This window comes from Anarhichas minor, unplaced genomic scaffold (genome assembly GCF_050575085.1).
Source record: "Anarhichas minor isolate MPS153535 unplaced genomic scaffold, ASM5057508v1 ptg000011l, whole genome shotgun sequence".
In the NCBI taxonomy this organism is placed as follows: Eukaryota; Metazoa; Chordata; class Actinopteri; order Perciformes; family Anarhichadidae; genus Anarhichas; species Anarhichas minor.
The window spans coordinates 13,319,571-13,341,435 of record NW_027466457.1 but is presented as its reverse complement, the minus strand read 5'-3'; the positions used below and the strand labels follow the sequence as shown (position 1 = coordinate 13,341,435).

Sequence of the window (21,865 nt, the reverse complement as noted above, 5' to 3'; positions counted from 1 at the left end):
ACGTTTGTAGAGTTGGTTCAGACCTCAAGTTTTCTGGGAGTTTTGTGCATAAAAGTGAATGAATGCTGTTTGGTTTTGACTCTGGGAATCAGTGAGACGATCCCAATCCTCGAGGACGATAAAGGAGGCCTTTCACATCCAATGATAGACCCCAAAGTATGACCCCCTGTAATAATGTGATCTCACTCACAACTCCATCTGCTGAGGAAGGCCATGAGACGCAGCTTGATGTTCCTGAAACATAAAGTTAGTGAACCGTGTTTTTAGGATTTCTTTTGCCAAAACAAAAGGAAGTCTTAATTCAATTTTTTTTCTTTAAATCTTGTTTCACCCATGAAGTTTATTTTATTTAGAAATAAGGTGCCCCAAGTAAGTAATTCTAATTCTTTAAATAGTGCATTCCCACATCTGTCCCACCAGTTTGAGCTTAAGTTATTAGTAATCAGACTAATTTAAATAACATGAGTAATGTTTTATATACTGTAGGAATAAATTCCCCCTAAACACGTCACCACAATGAAACAGACTATCGGCATAATCTATTGTCGTCCAGTTATTTGAAGCATGAAGGCTCCACTGAGACAACAACTACCGATAACTGAGTCATTCCATTTTGGCACAATAAACTTTGTTAGTTGAGAACTGCTCCTGGGAATAAAGACGGATCTTCATCTCAAATTCTGCCATTTCCAGCATCTGCCTCGCTGTCATAGTGCACGTTCATTACAATAAGTGGGGCATTTATAGAAACTGAAGATGTATAAATGTTATTGTATGTATTGCAACATGTAATACAGTACTACTATAAGTAATGTGTGTGTGTGTGTGTGTGGGCGTGATGACACTGGACATTTAATTTGCTGTTTTTAAAATGACTCAAAATGACACTTGACTTGACATCATCATGAAGCACATTATAATAATAAACACTGGACAACAATAAGTAGAAAACCTCTTGTATTGGGCGACTGCTACGAGATACAAAGATTTAAAAGTCTTACATTTAATTATAAATTCATAAATTTGCCCGAGAACAAATTTCTGATGCAACGGTCGTTTTAATGTAGTTACTGAAACAAATCTGTTTAACATTAGTCACCAAATTCTCGAGCTTCAGCTAACTCAGTCAGATGAAAACTAAAATCTGATTTCCACCCGACTCTGTTTGAAGGTGACTGTTTAGTTCATGAGGATGAATTGTAAGACCTAGAGATTATAATGGTGCTCATGATCACGTGAGACACTTTCAAGTTAAGTCTCACCTTGATGTCATTTGTCAGGCGAGACCGTTTTCATGCCTTCTGTTTCGTTTTCAGGTCAGAGGTCATGTGGCTTCTTTTTTGTTGTCGTGGACCCTCATGTGTCCAGCGGCTGCATGTTTCTTATCTTTTAACACAATATCGGTGTATTTATTTATTGTTTTACTGTTGGAGAATGTGTTTTACCAAAGGAGTACGTTACGGTCATAGAAAGCTGAGCGTCAGCAGCAGTGGACCTTTTTATTTCTTTGTACCTGTTGCATTGTTTACCGTCAAACCACTCAGACCTGATACTTGTAGTTACTGCATCACAGTCATGATGAAGAATGTAAAGAGTAAGAAATTATACTTCTAATGTAAAGATCCACTGAAAAAGAGAATGCTTCCACAGAAACGGTTGGATACAATTATTTAATTCATGTCTTGCGATTCTTTTTTTTTCACACCTGCATCGGCTTTCAAATATCCAAAGTGTTTTATTCAAACGGTGTGTGGTTGTGAAATGTGGTCCTGAAGTATTACAAGTTTATTTATTATACAAATAAATAAAAAAATAGATACATTCTCATGTGTCTTGTGTTATTTACTCAAATCATTCTCCATAATCCGTCCGAAAAAATAAATAATGTCATGTAGATCCGAAAGGGATCAAGTGAGCTCAGTCTGCCTGGTTTGTGGAAGCACAAGAGCCACCAGGCCTCCGGTCAGCAGCAGAAACGACACCAGCAGGACCGGCGCGGCACAGTTTGTGTCCATCAACTGGCCAAAGGCCACGTTACCCATGATGGCCGCCACTCGGCCCACGCCGGTGAAGAAACCGAGAGCAGAGGACCTGAAACGCACCAGGACAGAGAAATCTAAACCGCCATGCTTAAGCCACTGTTATGCACTTTGCTGAACTTAAGCTTTAAGAAACGTTACCGTAGCAGGGTCGGGTAGAGCTCCGTTCCCAGCACGTCCAGGGCGTTCCAGCTGATCACGGACACGCCGCTGAAGATGCAGGACAGGACCAGACTCTGGATTTTGGTCTGGACCACATAGATGAGGAAGATGCTCAGACTGGACAGCAGCAGGCTGCAGGCTGGAGACACAACAAGGAAGGTGGAGAGATTCAGGGACACTCAATGATTCAAAGATAGCTGGTTATGTGGATGGACATTTCTCAGCAGCATGATCTTGTGGTAGAAGTGCATAAATGTTGATAAAATAGTGATCAAAAATACTGAAACTCACACAGTAGAGCCTTTCCTCCTAGTCTGTCTATCATGACAATGGTGAAGATGTTTCCCGGTAGGTTTGATGCAGCAATGATGAAGCCCTCCATATACACTGTCAGGTGAGGAAGGTACAGGAAGGTAAAATACAAAAACATCCATTCATCGCTTTTCTATTCCAGATTATTCTGTTTCTTGGTCACTGGAGTTTATCCCAGCATGCAGTTGGGTGGAACACAATGGGTAACGCTTTATTTTAGAGGTCTGTAATTCTCCTGGAAATAACTATGTAAATATGACAGAGCCATAAATTAAAGCTTTACAAATACGTTCTAATGCAGGTCAACAAAAACACGGACACATTCAAATCTAGAGGAAATCTAGAGCCTCCAATCCACAGAGAACTCAATATACTCAAACAAAAAAAGGTCTTTGGGGATGAGTCTGATCTGGTGCTCTTTGCCTTTAAACAGTCAGAGATGCATTTCAAATGCAAAGTAACAAAGTAATTTGTCTGCAAGTCTAAACACCCTGAGCAATTCAATTTATCTTGGTTCATTTCTTTCCTCCCTTGTGTTACTTTTGTTTTAAACACCTCTCTAAATAATATCAATACCTCGTCTAACTCTTTGGAAGTACTTTCATGAGATGTAATGTAATTGCACAAATGATGATTTGACCTCATTCTCAAACTCCATATTTTCTTCTGTGGCTGAGCTATAAACTTGTGCTGCACGTCCCGTTCTGCCTGCAGTAAAATCTGCATAACTTCTTTGTCATCCCAGATACACACCTGCCGTCTTGACCGGGTAGCAGCTTTGGTTGTTGAGTGAAGACGGGAGCGACACGTTGGCGCAGGGCGAGCCGCCGTTCTCCATTCTTTCAAACAGCGCCGGGAACCACATCCATAGTCCGTAGTAACTATACACACACACACGTTAAAAAAGAGATTTTAGCTTTTTGATAACAAATGGTACAGTACAGACAGTTTTTAATGTGAAACTATACATACATGCACTACACCGAGACTACAGTAACATGATAAAAAGTCACAGAAGTTGTTAAGATGAACTTGTTTTTGCAGTATCACGATTTCTGGTTGTTGAAGATAAACTATTCACAGCGGTTATCTCTCACTGTCATTTAGAGCTGCAGAGCTGCCAGCTGTAGATATATATCACATCAGCAGTGTTGAAAGACACTGAATTTGTAGACAATTCTGACAACACAGATATAAAGGAGAGCTCCAGTTTCACTGCAGATGCTCTTCAGTCTACATGTAGAGGTGCAGATGGTTTCTCACCCGAAGGAGATGCAGTAGAAGACGATGAGCAGAGCGATGCTCCTGGATTTGAGCGGCCCATTAAACATCTGTTTAATTGGCATCAAGACCTGCAAGTCAAACCAAAGACATTATATACAAATGACAACGTTACATTTTATACAATAATCAAGGAAATATACTAATTATAAATAAAAGGAATAAGAATTATTACCAACAGGGCAGAATGCCCACAGGGGCTCGTAAAGTCCAGTCTTACTGTTAACTTGTTTGTGCTGAAACGTTGAATATTCTTAAATAAATGTGTCAAATCCAATAACCACACAGTAAACTTGCATAGAAGTACATACAACCATGCTGCTTCAGGTCCTACACAGACGCATATTGAACAGTGATGGTCCCTGTGGGTCTACGAAGATGTAGATGACGGGCCTCACCCGTCAATATATACAGCAGAATTTGAAAAATGTGCTTTTACACAGTTCTGCAGCGGTCCTCAGACTCAGACAACCTCTACAATCATCTCTGTGGATGTCGAGTTTGTGACGTTACCTTCTTCACAATACAGGCCAGTCTCTCTCTCCGTGAGCCCCGGGTTCTGGTCTCCTCCTGTTCCCCTCTTTGCTTGGAGCTGATGCATAGACCAAATTCCTTCAAAAGAGTTCAAGACGAGAATCAATACACTTAAGAGTTGAATGAAGGAAATGTTTAGAGAACTATAAAAAAAACACACAAACAATGTACTTTCATCACAAATATCACTTCCCTTTTGATTTCCTCTTTTGCACTATTCCTGTTTTCCATCATTTAAATCTCTATCCTATGCTACAAATATGTACATCACATGTTAAATGTGTCCACTAAACAATGATGAGTATGAGAACATCACTCAGTTCATACCGGGAAATCCTTTCCTTTTCCCCTCATGTTCAGCTTAAACATCACTTGGAAGACGCGGATCGCCTCTTTCTCCCGGCCCGCCTGGCAAAGACGGGACCAAAATCTCAAAGACAGCTCGGAAGAAAAACAAACAAAATAAAACAGCAGGCTGCAAACACCTGAACTAGTCCGGGCCTTTAAATACCTCCATGAGGAACTTGGGGCTCTCGGGCATGAGCAGCCGGAAGAGGAGGGCTGAGGTGAGGCTGGGAACAGAGCAGAGCACCACGAACAGTCTCCAGCTCTGGAAGTCCAGGGTCCCCAGTGAGAAATGTGCCCAGGTTCTTGGGATCACCAACCAGGCCAGACCTGCAGACAAAAGACAGTCACTCTTTGAATTACGTTGTCTTATTTTGAAAGCACCTGCCAAGGAAGTTCCTGCTTTCACCCTAAAGTTTATACGTCAAAATCTTTGTGTTTGAAGGATGTATAAATACGATTAAGGTTTTTAAGGTGAGAACAATTTGACTAAACGTGGTATTGATCCAGCTTTGGGATTTCAGCCACCAGATGATTAATTTTTGGCGACGACTACGAGCCGAGACTGAATTACAATTTGTCGACGTGTTTGTAGTTTCTAGTGGTTAAGACTTGGACTATACGACTGCAATGTGCCCGGTTCTGGAGCTTTGTAGCCCTTCACAACCCTCTGTGTCTGTATTTCCTGTCTGCATCTCCACAGCCGCTATCAAATAAAGGCAAAATGACAAATTAATATACATATAATATATCAAAACATCTTATTTTTGAGGCATTGTTTTTGCTTTTCAGATATGGAATCTATAACATTTAAGCTAGTATGTTGTTGTTAAATGCTAACAAAATAACTGCTCTGATATTTTGGTTAAAATTATGTGGTGTTCATACTTACATGACTAACATGAACATAACTCGCCAGTTCAGTGATATAATATGGACAGAAAACTCCACTAGAATGTTTCAGTTTTGTAGAAAGATCAATGAAACAAAACCTCTGAGAAAATGGAAAATATAATCATATAATATATTTTGTGTCATCCATAATATTGTGAAATTTTAACATTTAGGTGGAGCTTCAATTAAGCCCAGTGGGTTGTCTGCCTCTTACTGCACTGGGATATTATTTATCTCTGTTATGTTCGTGTATTTTTCTAAATTTTGCAAAAAAAAAAAAAGAAAAAAAAAAAAAAACCTGCTACTGTAAGAACGTCAAAACGTCTGTCATTAAAAGGCCGATTGATTACACCAGCGAGCTAATGTGCAAAATAATACACACCTCGTTTTAGCATGTGACTAAGGTTTGTCAGCACTTGTGCTTACAACTTTGGTGAAATTGTGTTTTTGATCCCACAACACCGACATTGTTTTATTGCTATATTCTCCCACCTGCAGCCAGGATGTTTCCTGTCATCCAGAAGGTGGCCAGAGCGCTGATCATTGCACCTCTCCTCAGTCGGGGCATGAACTCTGAGAAGTACGAGAAGATAACAGGGATCGACCCGCCGACCCTGCAGAGGTAAACAAAAAAAGTTGTTCTTGTGTGCTTATTCGCTACCGTTAACTCATTTTGGACGTCAAACAGTGGTTGGTCAAATGAGGGCACAGCTAAATTGAGACCGTTGTTTTCCCTAAAAGTCCTTCATGAAGGAACATGTAGGTTCTGTAAGAATAAAAACTGAGACCTGTTGCTGCAGTGTGATCTCTCCAAGCATGGAAATACATAGAAAAACATACTGCATTCACCAAGTAACTCCAGAATAAAAAAAAAAAAAATGTAAATCGTATTCAAATCATGTGCTCACCCGATGCCGCTGATGAACCGCAGCAGCAGGAAGAGCCAGAACCACGGAGCCACGCTGGCCAGACCTCCAAACACCCCGTTAACTGTCAGGGACACGACCAGGACCCTGCGCCGCCCCCTCTGGTCCGCCAGGTATCCCCACGTGTAGCCCCCCACCATCATTCCTAGAAAACAGGAAGTAAGACAATAACATGCAAACATCAGTATTCAGCTCTAAGCATTGCTGTGCCAGACTCAACTCTAGTCTTATTTTCCTTTAGTGTTGATTTTACAACTAGACTGAACAATTTAGGCTCTTTTTTGTTTTATACAAATGTTGGCAACATTTCTAAAATCTAGTTTTAACCCTTCTACACTGCAGCATCGTATGTTTGTTGTCACCAAACATTAGGTTTTTAATTAGTTCAGACAAACAACAAAAATCCACCTATATTTTAATGTCCCTTTTGTGTTAATTGTTATTATCTAGCTTTACCTCTTCTCTGCTGTCCCAACAAACCATTATTTTCATTATCGACCAATCTGTTGCTAATTTTCTTGATTAATTGTTTAGTCTATAAAATGCTAAAATATATTATAATAACAGTAAAAAAGTGCCATTCACAGTTTCTGAGAGCCTATGGTGATGTCTTTAATGTGCTTGTTTTGTCCGACAAACAGTCTAAAACCCCAAAAATATTAAAACCTTGTCATATATGACAAAGAAAAACAGCAAAACCTCTCATCTGAGAAGCCAAAACCAGAGAATAATTTGCATTTTTGCTGAAGAGAAAAAACTGGAACAATAGACGATCATCGTAACGATTGGCGATTAATTTCTCTGTCGATCGACCTCAGCTCCGTTCAATTAAATGATTGTGAATCACCGAGGAATATGCTGGCAGTGAGCAGGCCCATGTCTGAAGAGCTCAGCAGCAGGTCGCAGCGTGCTGTTGGCAGCAGAAAAGACACGCAGAGGATCTCCACGGCATCGCTGGCATTGGCCCAACCGCACACCACCAACAGCAGCCAGTGGAACGCTCCAAACCCTGAGAGACAGAAGCAGAACAAAGAGAGAAGTTATCCATTAAACAATCACCTGACCTCTTTACGAGCTTGTTTCTGATACACATTCAACAGTGGTGTAGTGCAGCTGCCCTGCTCATGACGGTTAACAGACACTTTAGGTTAGAAAGATGTAATCCTCTTCAAACGACATATCTAAATCCTCAAAACTGATTCACCATGCTCCCCCCTCAAAACAGCAATAACAACACAAAAGTCACAGCCAAAGGTAACAACAAAACCATCAAACCTGCTTCCTCGACTGCTTCCTCATATGTTAATCTTCTTTCTGCGCTCCCGCCAGCATCACATGTAATGTTTGACGTGCTCTTGTTGAAAATGATTTCTCCTAAAAAGCAACAAAAAAAAACCCACACACATAAACAGGTCAAAGGGAACAGAGGTCCCAGATGAAAAGGGATATTTAAGATGTTATTTTGTTGTTGGTACATATCACGCCACACATTTAGAGGTTGGTCTTATTATCTAATGAAAGCATTCAACACCTCAACATGAGGTCATGTAGAAGAAACTGTCACTACAGATAAAGTTGTTGTTTTTTTAGAATAATTTGTTTTTCCACCAAATTACTGAAAACTACAAAAAAAAACCTGAGCCAGGAAGTATTTGAGTGCTGGTTGGTTTCAAGGGCTCATGTCGCGCAGTAGATTAATTGATTCATTAATTGACAGAATGTTAATCAGCAACTAATAGCTACTATTTTGTAATTGATTCATCATTTTTGTTTCAAGCAGAAATGCCAATATTTCACTGGCAGAGGAATCTAAGGCGTGCTGCAATTAACAGTTATTGTATTATCAATTACTCTGCAGATTATTTGCCCAATAACTGATGGTTTGCTCTGTAAGAATGAGAAAATGGTGGAAAAATACCCATAACTATCTGTATGCATTGTATTTTATATGTTTTGTTTGTATAAAATCTGAATCATGAAGAGTAACTAGCTGTTAAATAAATGTAGTGCAGTAAAATGTAGTGCAATATTTCCCTCTGAAATTAAGTAGTAATAGTAGAAAGTAGCATTAAATGGAAATACTCGAGTAAAGTACAAGTTCCTCAAATGTGTACTCAAGAACAGTACTTGAGTAAATGTAGGCTACCTATTTATATAGTATATAGTCAGTAAAGTTGTCATAGAAATGTTGTGGAATCTAATGTAACAGTAGGAAGTAGTATTAAATGGAAATGCTCTCAGTTAAGTACAAGTTCCTCAAAATTATACTGAAGTAGCAGTTATAGTTGTGTAAATGTACTTGTGTTTTCTGAGGGATATTTTGTGTCATGCACTACAAAGCATGTTTTTTTCTTTTTCTGCGTGGATAATGTTTAGAAAAGAACAAATAAAAGAACAATACATCATTACCTCTAAATAAGGTGAGAACTACTGAGTGATGTGTTGTCAAGACCGAGTTAAACTCACAGTATCAACAAACTCTTACCTTCATCCGGGTCCCTCTCGTTAGGCTCCAGGTAGGTCACACCTGTGAGAAGCGGCTCTCGTGCCTCTGCGTCTCCGGTATGCACGTGACGAAACATCACCACCCCCGGACGTCTCTAATATGGGCACATATTGAAACCGCAACCCCTGTCCAGGTCCATGTTATACTGTTGCATCTGTCTCGTGACTGCTATAGCTAACGGTGAAGCTAACCAGGAAGTAAAGGAGGGAGGAGGGAGGAGGGAGAAAGGAGAAAAAAAAGACAGCGACGGTTTGCACGTCCTGTAGCTCCACACTCACTCACTCACTCTGCTCGCGCTAAGTTGTAGCTCCGATCTTCAGGTGACCTGCAGAGCTTTAGCTTCACGCGAGACGCATCTGACCGTCTGTGCAAGCAGCGAGCAACGATCAGTTGACTGTTGCCTCCCCGCGTGTGTGTGCGCGCGTGTGAGTGTGTGTTTTTTATAATAAGATTGAAGATGGCGACCAGCTCGGAGCGCAGTCCTCCTCCTTTCCCCGACTCCGAGGACCAAGATGTGCTGGAAGAAGTCGGAGGCCGAGACAGTGACGAAGACGACGAAGAAGAAGACGACCTCTTCATGAGCACAGTATGTCTGAACGGAGCTAATAACGTCGGTGTTCACGCTAAGCTAAGCTGCCTCTTATGTTTTTGGCTAACTGACACGAACTGCAAAAAGACTAGTGGGCTATAACGCCACAGCGAAGAGAGCTAATGGGGCGCTTTAAGCAAAAGTTTGTGGAATGTTGTTGACACACATTTAGCTTGTTTTAGCGTTGAGGAAACAGTAACATCAATAAAGTTGACTGTGACTTACAGGATCAAAGCAGTATGGAGTATTTTGATGCATAAACTCCACCTTCTATCACAGATGTATTGCTTTTAAACATCTTTTGTGGTGATCTTTTAACACTGTTGTAACACAAACCCCCATTTTGGTATTTTTCTTCCTGAAAAGTTGCATTGCTAGCTGTGATTTTTATCAGGTCGATTGGGCAACCGAGATGACTCCATTGTGTCTCACAGAAGTTCCTACTTGGCTCATGATATGTGGATGTTTCCTGTGCAGAAATGTCTTCTACATTTCGAGGTTAACTTGCACTAAAAACCCTCTTGTGCAGACTTTTACGCCATGCAGTGATGAAGCGAGCAGCAGCTACATGTTAGCAGTCTGGAGGGAATGTGGTCTGTGTTGCTTGTTTTGTGAAAGTTGACATCATCTTGGATTGATTTATTCATATAAATAAGTGGTTTAAAATTCACTTTCCTTTTTTTTTTTGAATGAGGATTAAAAAAAGCTGGCACGCGCAGCCTCCTGCCATGCGAGTCACATGACAGGGACAGTGGCTGTGGTCACGTGGTCAGAACCCGGATGTTTTCCCACAGTCAAAGTTCAGAGGAGAGATTGGAAAGTTGCTGTCTTTGATTTTTTTTTTTCACTGCCGCATGGAAAACATTACTCAGCAAGTTGTGGATGTTACGTTTGGAAAACATTTTTTTAAGCTGATGTAATGTTTGGAGATGCATTCAGAGTGGCCTCATACATAAAGATGGCCGTGATTACTGGTTCATTGTTGAGCTCTCAGGCCTCTAGTTGTTGTATTTATTTAAAGATGCGCTGTGTATTTAGAGTATTACTCAATGTGATAATTAGCAACCACGCAAGTTATTTACACTATACCTCTGCTGAGAGTCGTTTCTAATGTGGGAGTGGACTAAATATTCCACCTCTCACTATAACACAATGAGTTTGAGGAAGTTGTGTTTTAACAATATTAAAGTGAAAACTCCTGCGTAAAGACCACACAACTGGATACCAGAGATGCGGATAATGCTGTAGGAACAGTTTAAGAAGGTTTATGGACATTTAGATTTTGTTAACATTGATGGTAGGAGGAAATATATGTTTCGCCAGTTCACTAGATGCACCAAGAGGAGAGGCGTCAATCATGTTTTCTTCTAAATATTACACCTCTCGGTATAAAACTGTGCAATTCAACTGCAGCCTCCAAAATGATCATAAAGTTTAATCAACACCTCTCTATAAATGTTTCAAATAAACCTGAACTTTACAATCTTTAAGAAAGTGGGATTTATTGCAGGACTGTTGTGTTGCTTTCAGCTAGAAGTACCTCGTACCTATTGACTGAGAAAGCTATTTCAGAAACACGATGCAGGGTTTCACCATGAGATTGCGAGCTACTTCATTTTTCATTTCAAAGGATTATTTTTGTTATCAGCTACAAACCCGGTAGCCTGGAAGTAGGCGCTTCCAAAAGTGTCATCTGGCAAAATATAAGTGTGTTAGGCTGTGACTATGGCTGATGAGTTTATGGAAGCTGTGTTCTTGTTGTTTTAGCAAATTTTATATTCAAAATAAATGCGTCTGTCATGTAAATATCGTACACCTGGACACGAGAGACTTGGACCATGCTGCAGCGACAGTTTAAGAAGGTTTTTGAATTTTGATTTTGTTTAAGTTCGTGGTATGAGGAAGTGTAATAAATAATGTTTTGGTTGAAGTATTTCCTTCCAGACTGTCATATGTATTCCAGGACTGTCATTGTTACAAAGTGTGGAAAAGGGATTAGGTGGTTAATCTATTAGTTGATTGACACGAAATGTATCGCAATTTTCATTTCAGTCGTTGGCCAAGCAGAATTCAACGATTCCAGTTTCTCGAATATGAAGATTTGCTGCTTTGTTATGTTTAGTATGATTGTAGATTTAATATCTTTGTGTTTTGGACTGTTTGTCAGACAAATCAAACAATTGGAAGACATCACATGTAGCTGAAGGAAATTGGGAGTTTTGCAGTTTGTCATTTTATTGTCCAGATGTATAACCCATAAAACAATTGACCGATAATTGTTAGGTACGGCCCTATTCAAAACTCTAAAACAAAACATATTTTTTCCCTTTTCCCCTCACCTCCAGAGCAACCCTCCACTGACCAAAATAGACACCACACTGCCACCTGCCAGTCATCCCAGCGATGTTTTAATGAAGCCTCCCAGTGACATCATGGATGATCCCATAATCGAGCCCGTCGGCAGCCAAGTGGAAATCAAGCCAACGAGCGAAGTCGTCCGCGAACCCTCGGATGACTTTGTCGACCTCACAAACAACATAACCGACTCTCCTGAAGCTGAAAGTGCCGTCGCAGACGCTGCTATAGACACAACTGAAATCCCTCTAGATGAACCCTCGGATGAGTTTGTTGACATATTTGGAGGTGAAAGTGAAGCTCGGCGAGAGGAAGTCGTCGTGGTGGCGGATGTAACCGTTGAAGCAGCAGCAGATAAAAGTGAAGTGACCAGCGACGTGACGGATCCACCTGACGATGGGAAAACAGGAAGTGATGATGAACAGGAAGCAAAAGAAACGTCCACTGATTCCATTATCGACCTCGGTGACGATTTGCCAGCCAGTGAGACGCCACAGCCACCACCTGCCAGCCACACATTCGTTGACCCTCTGGTTGACTTCCTGAGTGATGCTCCACCCGCTGCTGATGCCAGAATACCCAGCCGGGCAACAGTCGATCTGTTCAAAGATGAGGGAAACGACTTGTTCACGGAACCACGGCAGACCAAATCTGCCAAGCAGCTGCAGAAAAGCCTCTTCGGCGAACGGGACGAGGATCTGTTCGGTGAGCCGCTGGGTGCCGCTTCAAAGAAACCCGTCAGCAGAGAGCTGAAGAGCAAACCCGTCACAACCAAAGCTGCCAGTGACGTTAGCGACACAGGTGGTCCTCTGCAAGACAGTGATCCTGCTGACATCTTCTCCGAGGAGGCCGTCACCACAGTGCCCAGCATCAAAAAGACCAGCGCGGTCAACTCCAAGACTAACGGAGTCCACTCTGAAGAGGAGACCGATATATTTGCTGGTGGGTCCACAATTTTTTTTATTAATGTGTAACATCATCAGGATTCTAGGATTTAGTGTTCGACGGGGAGCATGAGTGACAAAGGGAGCGTCGCATAGAGCAGATCATTCACAACTGATTTATGTGAGAACGGTTCCATTCAAAGTCAGCTGTGCAACAGATAACTGCACTCTGGGTTAAAAGTACTACAATTTAACACCAGATGGTCATAGTATAGCATTTCAGTGTGTTTTTCACTTTCCAGTGTTTATTTTTTGGAGGTATGTTTAATGTTATGAGATGGCAGACAGTAGAAAGCTGACAGGAAATGAATGGAGACAGACGGAGGATGACCCGTAACAAAGGCTCACTGCTGGACTCAAACCAGGAAATGAATTTCATGGTCAACATCTTAAAATAATTTTGCATCGCAGTACACAACATTGGATTCATGATGGACAGTTTAATAGAATCCTTAAAATCTTTTTTTAACTCCACGCATCTTTTCCTTGTCAAATCCTGGCGCTTGCATTACCCACAATGCAACTTGAACGCTGACAGTTCGGTCAGAGATTAAAGTGTGTTGTGTTAGTCGTGCATACTCTACACCCCCAGACTTTTTTCATTTTCAAAATACTAGTCTTCAGACCAAACCGTTGCCGACTCTATTGGCGTTACTTTAGGCTATTTATCAACTTTATTACATGTGCAGTAGTGCTCCCTAACACCTGTAATCAGACCTTTGTGTGTACAAAAGGTGGAGTTCCCCTTTACCTCTCCAATAAAACAGGCCCTTGTGACTTCAGTTCACAAGCACTGGTCCACACGTGACTGAATTGTATTAAGCTACAGGCTGAAAGCAAAAAAGACAAACACACCAGAGCATGAACCTGCATATTTAGACCGTCCAGGATGTAAAGTAAATAATGAACATCTCTCTTCACGTTTCCATTCAGCGTGTAACGACCTCGGTCTGGTTTCTTCCCTGTTCCTCTCTAACAGAAGCCACGGTGGAGCTTTCTCTGGACAGTCCGCGGGACGAGAGAATGAAAGATGTGTCGACCAAACCGTCTGCGTCCGCCCCCTCCGTGTCGGCAGCTGCCAGCCTGGCCAAGCCCCAGTCTGCTTCCCTGGAGGAGGTACGCGCATATCTAATCCAAGAGTGAAATCCCTGCAGCAAAGTAACCCCGGAAAACTGATTAGGGATTTGCAAATTTAAATTTTCTGGAATATCAGAATTTACACCTTTCTTTACTTGTTTAACATCTTACCAACATTTCAAAATAAACTGTGAGAAATATTCAGTGTACTGTTCAATAGAAGTGTTTGGTGACTTCAGGCAGTGTTACACTTTCTGTTCAATGTTTGTTTCAGTTGGATGAAGAGGAAGAAGAAGAAGAGCAGGAAGACAAATTTGAGATCGCTATCTCTGTCAAAGACCCTGAAAAAATAGGTGAAGCTTATTTTTGATCTGTTTTATTCTTTATGTAATAGTATTGCTACACTACTATAAACATCAAGCAAGCAACGGTTGTTTTGAGGTGCTTGACTCCTTGATTTAGTTATTTCAAACTTGTGAAGAAGGCAAAGGACTCAAGTAGTGAAACTACTGATGAAGTATGATGAAGGACCACCTTGAGTAATACTCTGTAAGTACTCATATCAATGTCTTTTCTTGCACTGATTTTCATCCTTTTTGTTTTTCAGGGGATGGGATGAACGCCTACATGGCCTACAAAGTAACCACACAGGTAAAAACTTGTTGAAATGGAGCATTTAATTTGACCTAAAGTTCTTCTTCTTTAATCCAGAGGACGTTCGCTCAGTTACTCATTGGATGTGTGGTAACAATGTCCCAAAAGAGGAAATACTGGTCAGTGTCTTGTAGGGGAAACGCCCACGCACTGGTCTTGGAAGGCAAACATAGATTACATCAGAGTTTCATAGTAATCCACCAAACTTGAGCCTCTTGGGGACATCAACTCCAACCAATACCGTGAATGTGTTTCAGACCCCACTGCCCATGTTCCGCAACAAGACATTTACAGTGAGGCGACGCTTCAGCGACTTCCTCGGCCTCTATGAGAAGCTGTCTGAAAAGCATGGACCAAATGGATTCATCGTGCCTCCGCCACCAGAGAAGAGCATTCTGGGTAGGCTGACTTGGCTTCACTGTTTCCTCTGATACTGTAACTGAATGTATTCTTCATCAGCTATAAGAAGGGTTGTTATCTGGCACAGGTATGACGAAGATGAAGGTGGGAAAGGAAGATTCCTCATCTGCAGACTTTGTTGAGAGAAGAAGAGCTGCTTTGGAGAGGTAGAGGAGAAGAGATTGAATATTAAAGCTGCTTTATGACAATTCAGTTACAAAGACCATAATGTTCTCAGCTGTTATGATGTTGCCCTGCTCATAAAAAGCAGGAAAGTGAGGTTTTTCTTTGCATTTTCCCATTCAACAGATATCTCCAGAGGGTCGTAAATCACCCGTCACTTCTCCAAGATCCGGATGTTCGAGAGTTCCTGGAGAGAGAGGAAGTAAGCCAAAAAGTTTGGAGAGTCTTGGTGATCGGTGCCTTTTTACAAAATGCACATCTATTTAGTTTTATGCCTGAGCCACAAGGAATACATCACCCACAAAGAGACCACATGTGCATCAATCACTCAACCTGTGTCACCTTGTATTCCTGAGGAAAACGTTGTTTTTCTCACCTGCGTCCACCATGTCGTTTACCGTGAAGGTGTGCGAGAAAAAATGTTTTTACAGTTTTCTTTAATACTTTAAGGTCTTTCTGATTTAATGACACTTTCAGAAGAATCTTTTTTTTTTTACCACTTCTTGATCCTTTTGTGTATCTGAAGCTTTAGTATACTTGTAACTGCAGTCTGGCGATGGCTGTATTGTAATATGTGTTCATGCCTTCAGTTGCCCAGAGCAGTGAGCACCCAGGCTCTGAGCGGCGCCGGCTTCCTGAAGATGATCAACAAGGCAACAGATGCTGTCAGTAAAATGACCATCAAGATGAATGAGTCAGACGTGGTGAGTTCAGCTGTAAACAGACACGTTGTTGCATCAGAGCTTCTCAGGAAGAGCAGATTCATCTTTGTTGTGAGGAAATCTGTATTTTCCAGTAAAAAGCAGAACATTTCAAGCTCTCAGCTAATTTTTTTTTTTGTGTGGTGTGACATTAATCAGAACATTAGCTTGTTAGCTTGTTTGATTTTCATTATTTGACTGTTTATGTAGTTTGATATCATAGTTGACTAAATACTAAAGATGAAGCTGATCAAAGCACCAGTTTGTTAAGAGCTGTTATATAAAGAAACTGAGCTGTGACGCTGACTTCCTCTTGATCTGAGTTCACCACACGCATGCCTTCACTGAGCTGATTCTCACACATTCAAGCTGAACACATGCAACAGAAGATAAGTGCATTAAAGGGCACTGGGTTTCCAGTGTGTGTTTTCAGCTGAAGACTTCTCAGAGAGCCATTATTTGCATACTTGTAGGATCGGGCTGCTTGTATGAATCTAGAAAGTCTGGAAAAGTATTTAGATTGAATACGATTTCTATGACTCATCTTCAGACGTAAAGTTAAAATTATTTCACCGCAGTAACCAACAAACTGTGGTAAAGTATTGAAGTTCAATCATCATACAAATGTAATGCATGATTCAAATTTGTATCCATTTTTGACCCAATGGGATGTGACGTGTTTTGCAGTTTGTGGTGATGTGGCTTTGTAATGTGATGGAGCTAACAGATGTTGCAATTTGTACAAACTCTTCCTGTGTTTTGCTGCAGTGGTTTGAAGAGAAGCTGCAGGAGGTGGAGTCTGCAGACCAGCAGTTCAGGAAGCTCCACGCGATGGTCGAATCTCTGGTCGTCCACAGGAAAGGTTGGTTGTCTCCCTTCCAACTAATGAGATCAAACGTGCATTCTTTCTATTGGCCAGCAGGGGGCGACTCCTCTGGTTGAAAAAGAAGTTTGATTGTGTCGAAGAAAAGTAACCTGTGCATCAGTTAGTTTTAAGATGACTATCGCTTTACCAATGCGCTCCATAGAAAGTGATATTTTTACACAAACCCATGTCCAGAGAGTATCTAACCCAGATGATCGCTTACTTGTTTTTGGTGTTTCTAAGAACACGGTGGACGACGCCTGCTTTATCTTGACGTCCGTCTCTCTCTTCCTCTCCAGAACTGTCGTTAAACACTGCCAGTTTTGCCAAAAGCACGGCCATGCTGGGCAGCGCAGAGGACAACACCGCGCTGTCCCGAGCGCTCTCTCAGCTGGCAGAGGTGGAGGACAAGATGGAGCAGTTACACCAGGAACAGGCCACAAACGACACTTTCAGCTTTGCCGAACTCATCGCAGATTACATCCGCCTGCTTGGAGCCGTGAGGGTACTGAAAATATCTGTCTTTTCTGGATAGTTTAATTTAATAAATCCCCCCCAATGTTAAAGTAACAGAAGCACTTTCACTTTTAAAAGGTTAGGAGGTGACTTGAGACCTAAGTGAGTGAAATTAGACGAGATATGTAGAGTTTTGAGTTTCACATTTCATTTCTGTGCTGATCCAAACACTCATTATGATCTCAAAAACTCTGATTGGGTCTCGCATAAACATATTGTGTAACATTTATGAGTAAAAAGTTGTATATTTGCTGTATACAAAGACATTGTAGAAAGTGATCAGTAATTGTTTCTTGAACATAGAAATTCCTCTCGGATCATGTCGGCACTCGTTTTTTTTTTGTACATGATTTGAACCATTTTTAAGTAAATCAAATCTTTAAATGTCAGTGCTTTATTCAAAGGCTAAAAGATGAATCTGGTATTATTCTAATGGGGTTTAACACAAATACCACAGCAACCAAAATGCCCTTTAACACTGACTGAAGGCTTGACAAGTATTTGAACAGTTTTGAATATGAGCCTCAGCTTCACGGCTAAAGTAAAAACCCAAATACGATCATGAAATGATCCTCTGTGTGTCCGTGGCCTGCAGGGCTCGTTTGATCACCGGATGAAGGCGTGGCAGCGCTGGCAGGATGCTCAGACCGTGCTGCAGAAGAAGAGGGAGACTGAGGCCAAACTGCTGTGGGCCAACAAGCCCGACAAGCTGCAGCTGGCCAAAGAGGAGATCGCCGAGGTACAAACATCTCAGGCCAAAAGCAACAGAGTGGACTCGACTTCAGGGCTGGAGTTTGATGTTTGAATCATGAATGAGCCTCTTGAAAAGCTTTCATATTGTTCCTATCATCAGAAACATGGAGCACGGTCAAACAAATGGCGTTAACTTTCCCTCTCGTCTTGTTCACAGTGGGAGGTTAAGGTGACGCAGTATGAGAGAGACTTTGACAGAGTTTCTGCCACCGTGCGCAAGGAAGTCAGCCGCTTTGACGTACGGACGTTTATCCTTCCTCACATCAGGTACGAGACCGCTGAAGATGATATTCGGTTCTGATCGGTGGATTTCTTCTCTATTTATCTGATCATACAGAGAGAAAAGGCCAGGAACTTCAAAAGAGAGATCATTAACTACTTGGAGTGTCTGCTTCACTCTCAGCAACAGGTGAGAACGTGAATATTTCACATTTCCATAATCAAATATTCTTCGTCGGTGTATATTTGTAAATAGTTTTTAACTTCTAGAAAGACTTTTCCAACTGTGGCAGTCCTTGTTTTGTCATGTCACGGAATCGTCTTGATTTAAATTAAGATGATTTGGAGCTTATTAGTTCATTAATAATAACTATAAATTATCAAAATGAAAAGTAACAATAGATGTTTTTTTTAAGGAAAAGTAAATGTAAGCTCAGGAGGGAGGTATGAATGAATTTTAACAGGATGTAAGAAAAAGGAAAGATTAGGCCTTCAACTAACAATTAATTGTATTATTAATTAATCTCTTGATACTTTTAATAAAGTAGTACATTAAAGTATTTTTAAAAGCCTCTTTCCAAGTTTCAAGAGCCCAAATAATGTGTTCAAATGTACAGTTGAGAAAAGCAATAAATGGTCTAATTTCAGAAAGTTACGTTTTAATTTTCCGTCTATTGACAAAGTGATTCTGAACTACGAAAGCTGTTTTACATCCTGAACATGAACCACTTGTCTGTTTGTTTTCAATGACTCCGTCTCTCTTTCTTTCCTCCAGCTCATAAAGTACTGGGACGCTTTCTTACCAGAAGCAAAAGCAATCGCCTAATCCTCGAGCACCGGCCGTGTGGACGACTAAACGGGCTGCCTTTTTCTTATACACTTTACCTCTTGCCTTTAAACCAAGGAAAATGCGCGCGTTGTAAAGGGAGATACAATCAACCTGTTTTTTTTTTAATCACCTTTAACATATAGCTCTGTACTCTATTGTATTAATAATTGTATATTTTCATTTAACCTTCCACAAATATTTTCTTAATAGATGAAAAGAGTTTGCATATACAAAGATATGGACGCAGGAAAAGAGAGAGAATAGATGAATGATTCCGGGAAATGAACCGAGTCCGTAGTTCTCAGGATTCTCTCCGTCGTGTGATCGGGAGCTCCGTCACATCAGCTGTGGTTAATTGTTTACAACAGCGCGGCTGCTCGCTCATCAAATAGTTCTGGGGACCCAGATGAAGAAAGTGGCCAAGAGTCTCACTATGTCTGTTTTTGTTTTTTACGACTCAAAGGGATAAAATAACAATTTAAAAAAAAAAAAAAAAAAAGAAGAAATTATGAGCACTTCCACCAGGTGGATCACGTACTTAAGTACCAGCCATGTTTTGTTTTTTTGTTTCAGATTTAAAATACTATTGATGCTGAAGGGGGGGTGCAGGGTATTGAGAGGCATTAGATGAGGCTACAGCTGTGGTCAAGGGTTGCATTGTAGGTCAAAGCTTGTGAGTTTAATGTTTTAGATATGATTTCAATCATAGTGCAAACTTTACTCTTATAACCACACATGTCTGTGCCTTTTTAAGTCAGAATGGTGTTTTTGGTATAATCCAGTTTGGGAGGAAGTTGTGCAGAAGCTTGATTAAGCGTTACTTCAACAACTGCCATAACGATATGAGTGTCAATGCTGGGGTTGAAGAACAATTCTGGTGTTTTCATGTTAATGCCCATTTACTACAAATTACGATTTGTTTTTCTATATATTCCTGCGTATAACTCTGGAAAGTAGCACATTCAAAAAGAAAACAACTTTCCAGACAGGTTATTGTATGAAAATCAACCTGCACAGACTTGAAACAGTTAGCATCATGTCTGAGTCTGTTTCTAGTGCGTCATTGTTGTGTGATAATGCAGTATAGTAAGTGTCAGTTGACACCTTTTTAAGGCATAACCAAGCAACAATGACTTCCTTTAGGATAAATACAGTAAATGCTGACATGTCCACTGTATGGAGTAGCATTGCCAAGCAGGTTTCAAGTCTCTGCAGTACATTTTCATGCTGTGGAAGTGAAATGAATGGAAAGCAAAAGCTGCCTGGATTATAGGGTTCTGAATTCTGCTTTAAGATGTGGTTGGCAGTAATATAAGGGTTGCAAATAAAAAATATTTCCATTATGTGTTGCTCTCTCCAAAATTTTTTTTGTTTATTCTATAAAATGACACAAAATAATAAAAAAAAAATGTTTCAGAGAGCCCAAGAAGACGTCTTGAAATAGTTCTATCTGACTAACGATTAGGTTATTCTTTTTATGTTAAAGGTACCCTGTGGAGTTTCTGACCAGTGATGGATGTATGGAGCAGTTTTTGTGAAGTTTGGGTCCCTATTTTCATACTATTTCACATGGCGCGATACAGTCCTGCAGGTTGTTACACCTTTTTCCGCTGATCAACAGTTGGTGGCAGTGACGTGCCGAGAAACGCAGCAATGTGCCAACTAAGGCGAGGAATACAAATACTGCCAGATTGTAAACATAGATACAAACTGTCGATTTCAAATTCCTCCACACGCACACCAAAAAAAAGGAAATAAGATACTTAATGCACTTTGTTTGAGAAACTGTGGATGTACATACAGTTTGTGCAAGAAGTCAACAGGGTACCTTTAAGTTACAGTGATAGAGCAGATAAGATGCAGATCCTCACATTCGAGGAACTGGAACCAGCAGCTTTTGGGCATTTTTGCATGACAAGTTATAATCATCAGAATTTTATGTTGATTTATTGTGTTGATCCCGTATTAATTTCAGCACTAAATAATACTGTGTAGTAAATGGGCAACAACATGCTAAAAAATGACTTGCTGTTGACTTGTAGACATGAGTTTAATGTCAAATACTAAAGATGTCATGATGAACCTGAAGCCTTGGTCTGCAGTTTGACAAGTTTTGAGTGTTCACATCAAGCGGGAACAAACCCGTCACATGTGGCACGGCTGCCATCTTTTGATTACAGCTTTAATTTCACGTTTGCACACACCTGAGGTTGTGTAGTGACAAGCTACACTTTCGTGTAGGCACCTGGTAATATGCAGACTTTTTTGTTTTGTTTGTTTTGATCATTAGATCACATTTTTCGACTGTTAAACAGCACTCAGATAAAACTGGTTGTTTGTGCGGCCTTGTACTGTATGTCATCACTTGTCAATGTGCAGAGCAATGTCAGCACTGTGTCATAGAAATTACTTTCAAATCAATAAAAGTTGCACTGTTTACACTTGGAAATTCCATTAAGAACTTCAGACTTGTCTTATTTCTCCACTTGGGTTGTTTTCTTACCTCACATTAGGTCCTTATAAGTGTGGTATAGTTTCAATTGTGACGTCATAAAGTCTTACTGTAGTATATCAAGTAATTTCATAGAATATCCCATAATAAATGTCCTAGTATAGTATTTCATCAAAAGTAAAGTATATCGTAAAAAGTTGTCTTAGCCTGGCATACTTGTGTCTTCATAGTTACACCATGAAGACAAAGTATGTCAAAGATTCTATAGTATAGTACGTCAAAAAGTCACAGTATTAAAAAAGGTTACAGTATAGTATGGCATTAAGAGTC

The 21,865-nt window shown here is 40.6% G+C and overlaps 2 protein-coding genes across 3 annotated transcripts; one reads left to right on the top strand and one right to left on the bottom strand.

The window, feature by feature from the left end:
• Positions 1-1,656: 1,656 nt before the first annotated feature.
• sv2 (synaptic vesicle glycoprotein 2) lies at positions 1,657-9,614 on the bottom strand. Of its 2 annotated transcripts, XM_076089497.1 has the most exons (14): positions 9,286-9,614; positions 8,979-9,124; positions 7,769-7,867; positions 7,341-7,502; positions 6,476-6,638; positions 6,060-6,181; positions 4,840-5,003; positions 4,656-4,736; positions 4,308-4,406; positions 3,777-3,865; positions 3,267-3,394; positions 2,493-2,588; positions 2,181-2,340; positions 1,657-2,091 (listed from the first exon to the last, which is right to left on the bottom strand). In XM_076089497.1, the coding sequence occupies exons 2-14, from the start codon at positions 9,073-9,075 to the stop codon at positions 1,908-1,910; spliced, it is 1,644 nt and encodes a 547-aa protein (XP_075945612.1). In that variant the 5' UTR covers positions 9,076-9,124; positions 9,286-9,614; the 3' UTR covers positions 1,657-1,907. The 2 variants fall into 2 exon arrangements, with proteins under 2 accessions (XP_075945612.1, XP_075945610.1); XM_076089495.1 differs by having other exon boundaries at positions 8,979-9,614.
• snx1a (sorting nexin 1a) lies at positions 9,181-21,537 on the top strand. The gene is made up of 15 exons (XM_076089494.1): positions 9,181-9,585; positions 11,934-12,885; positions 13,867-14,003; positions 14,239-14,317; positions 14,572-14,615; positions 14,876-15,017; positions 15,106-15,184; positions 15,327-15,402; positions 15,791-15,904; positions 16,670-16,763; positions 17,066-17,271; positions 17,878-18,021; positions 18,193-18,273; positions 18,373-18,444; positions 19,030-21,537. Exons 1-15 carry the CDS (start codon positions 9,457-9,459, stop codon positions 19,078-19,080), a joined length of 2,400 nt encoding a protein of 799 aa, XP_075945609.1. The 5' UTR covers positions 9,181-9,456; the 3' UTR covers positions 19,081-21,537.
• Positions 21,538-21,865: the final 328 nt, after the last annotated feature.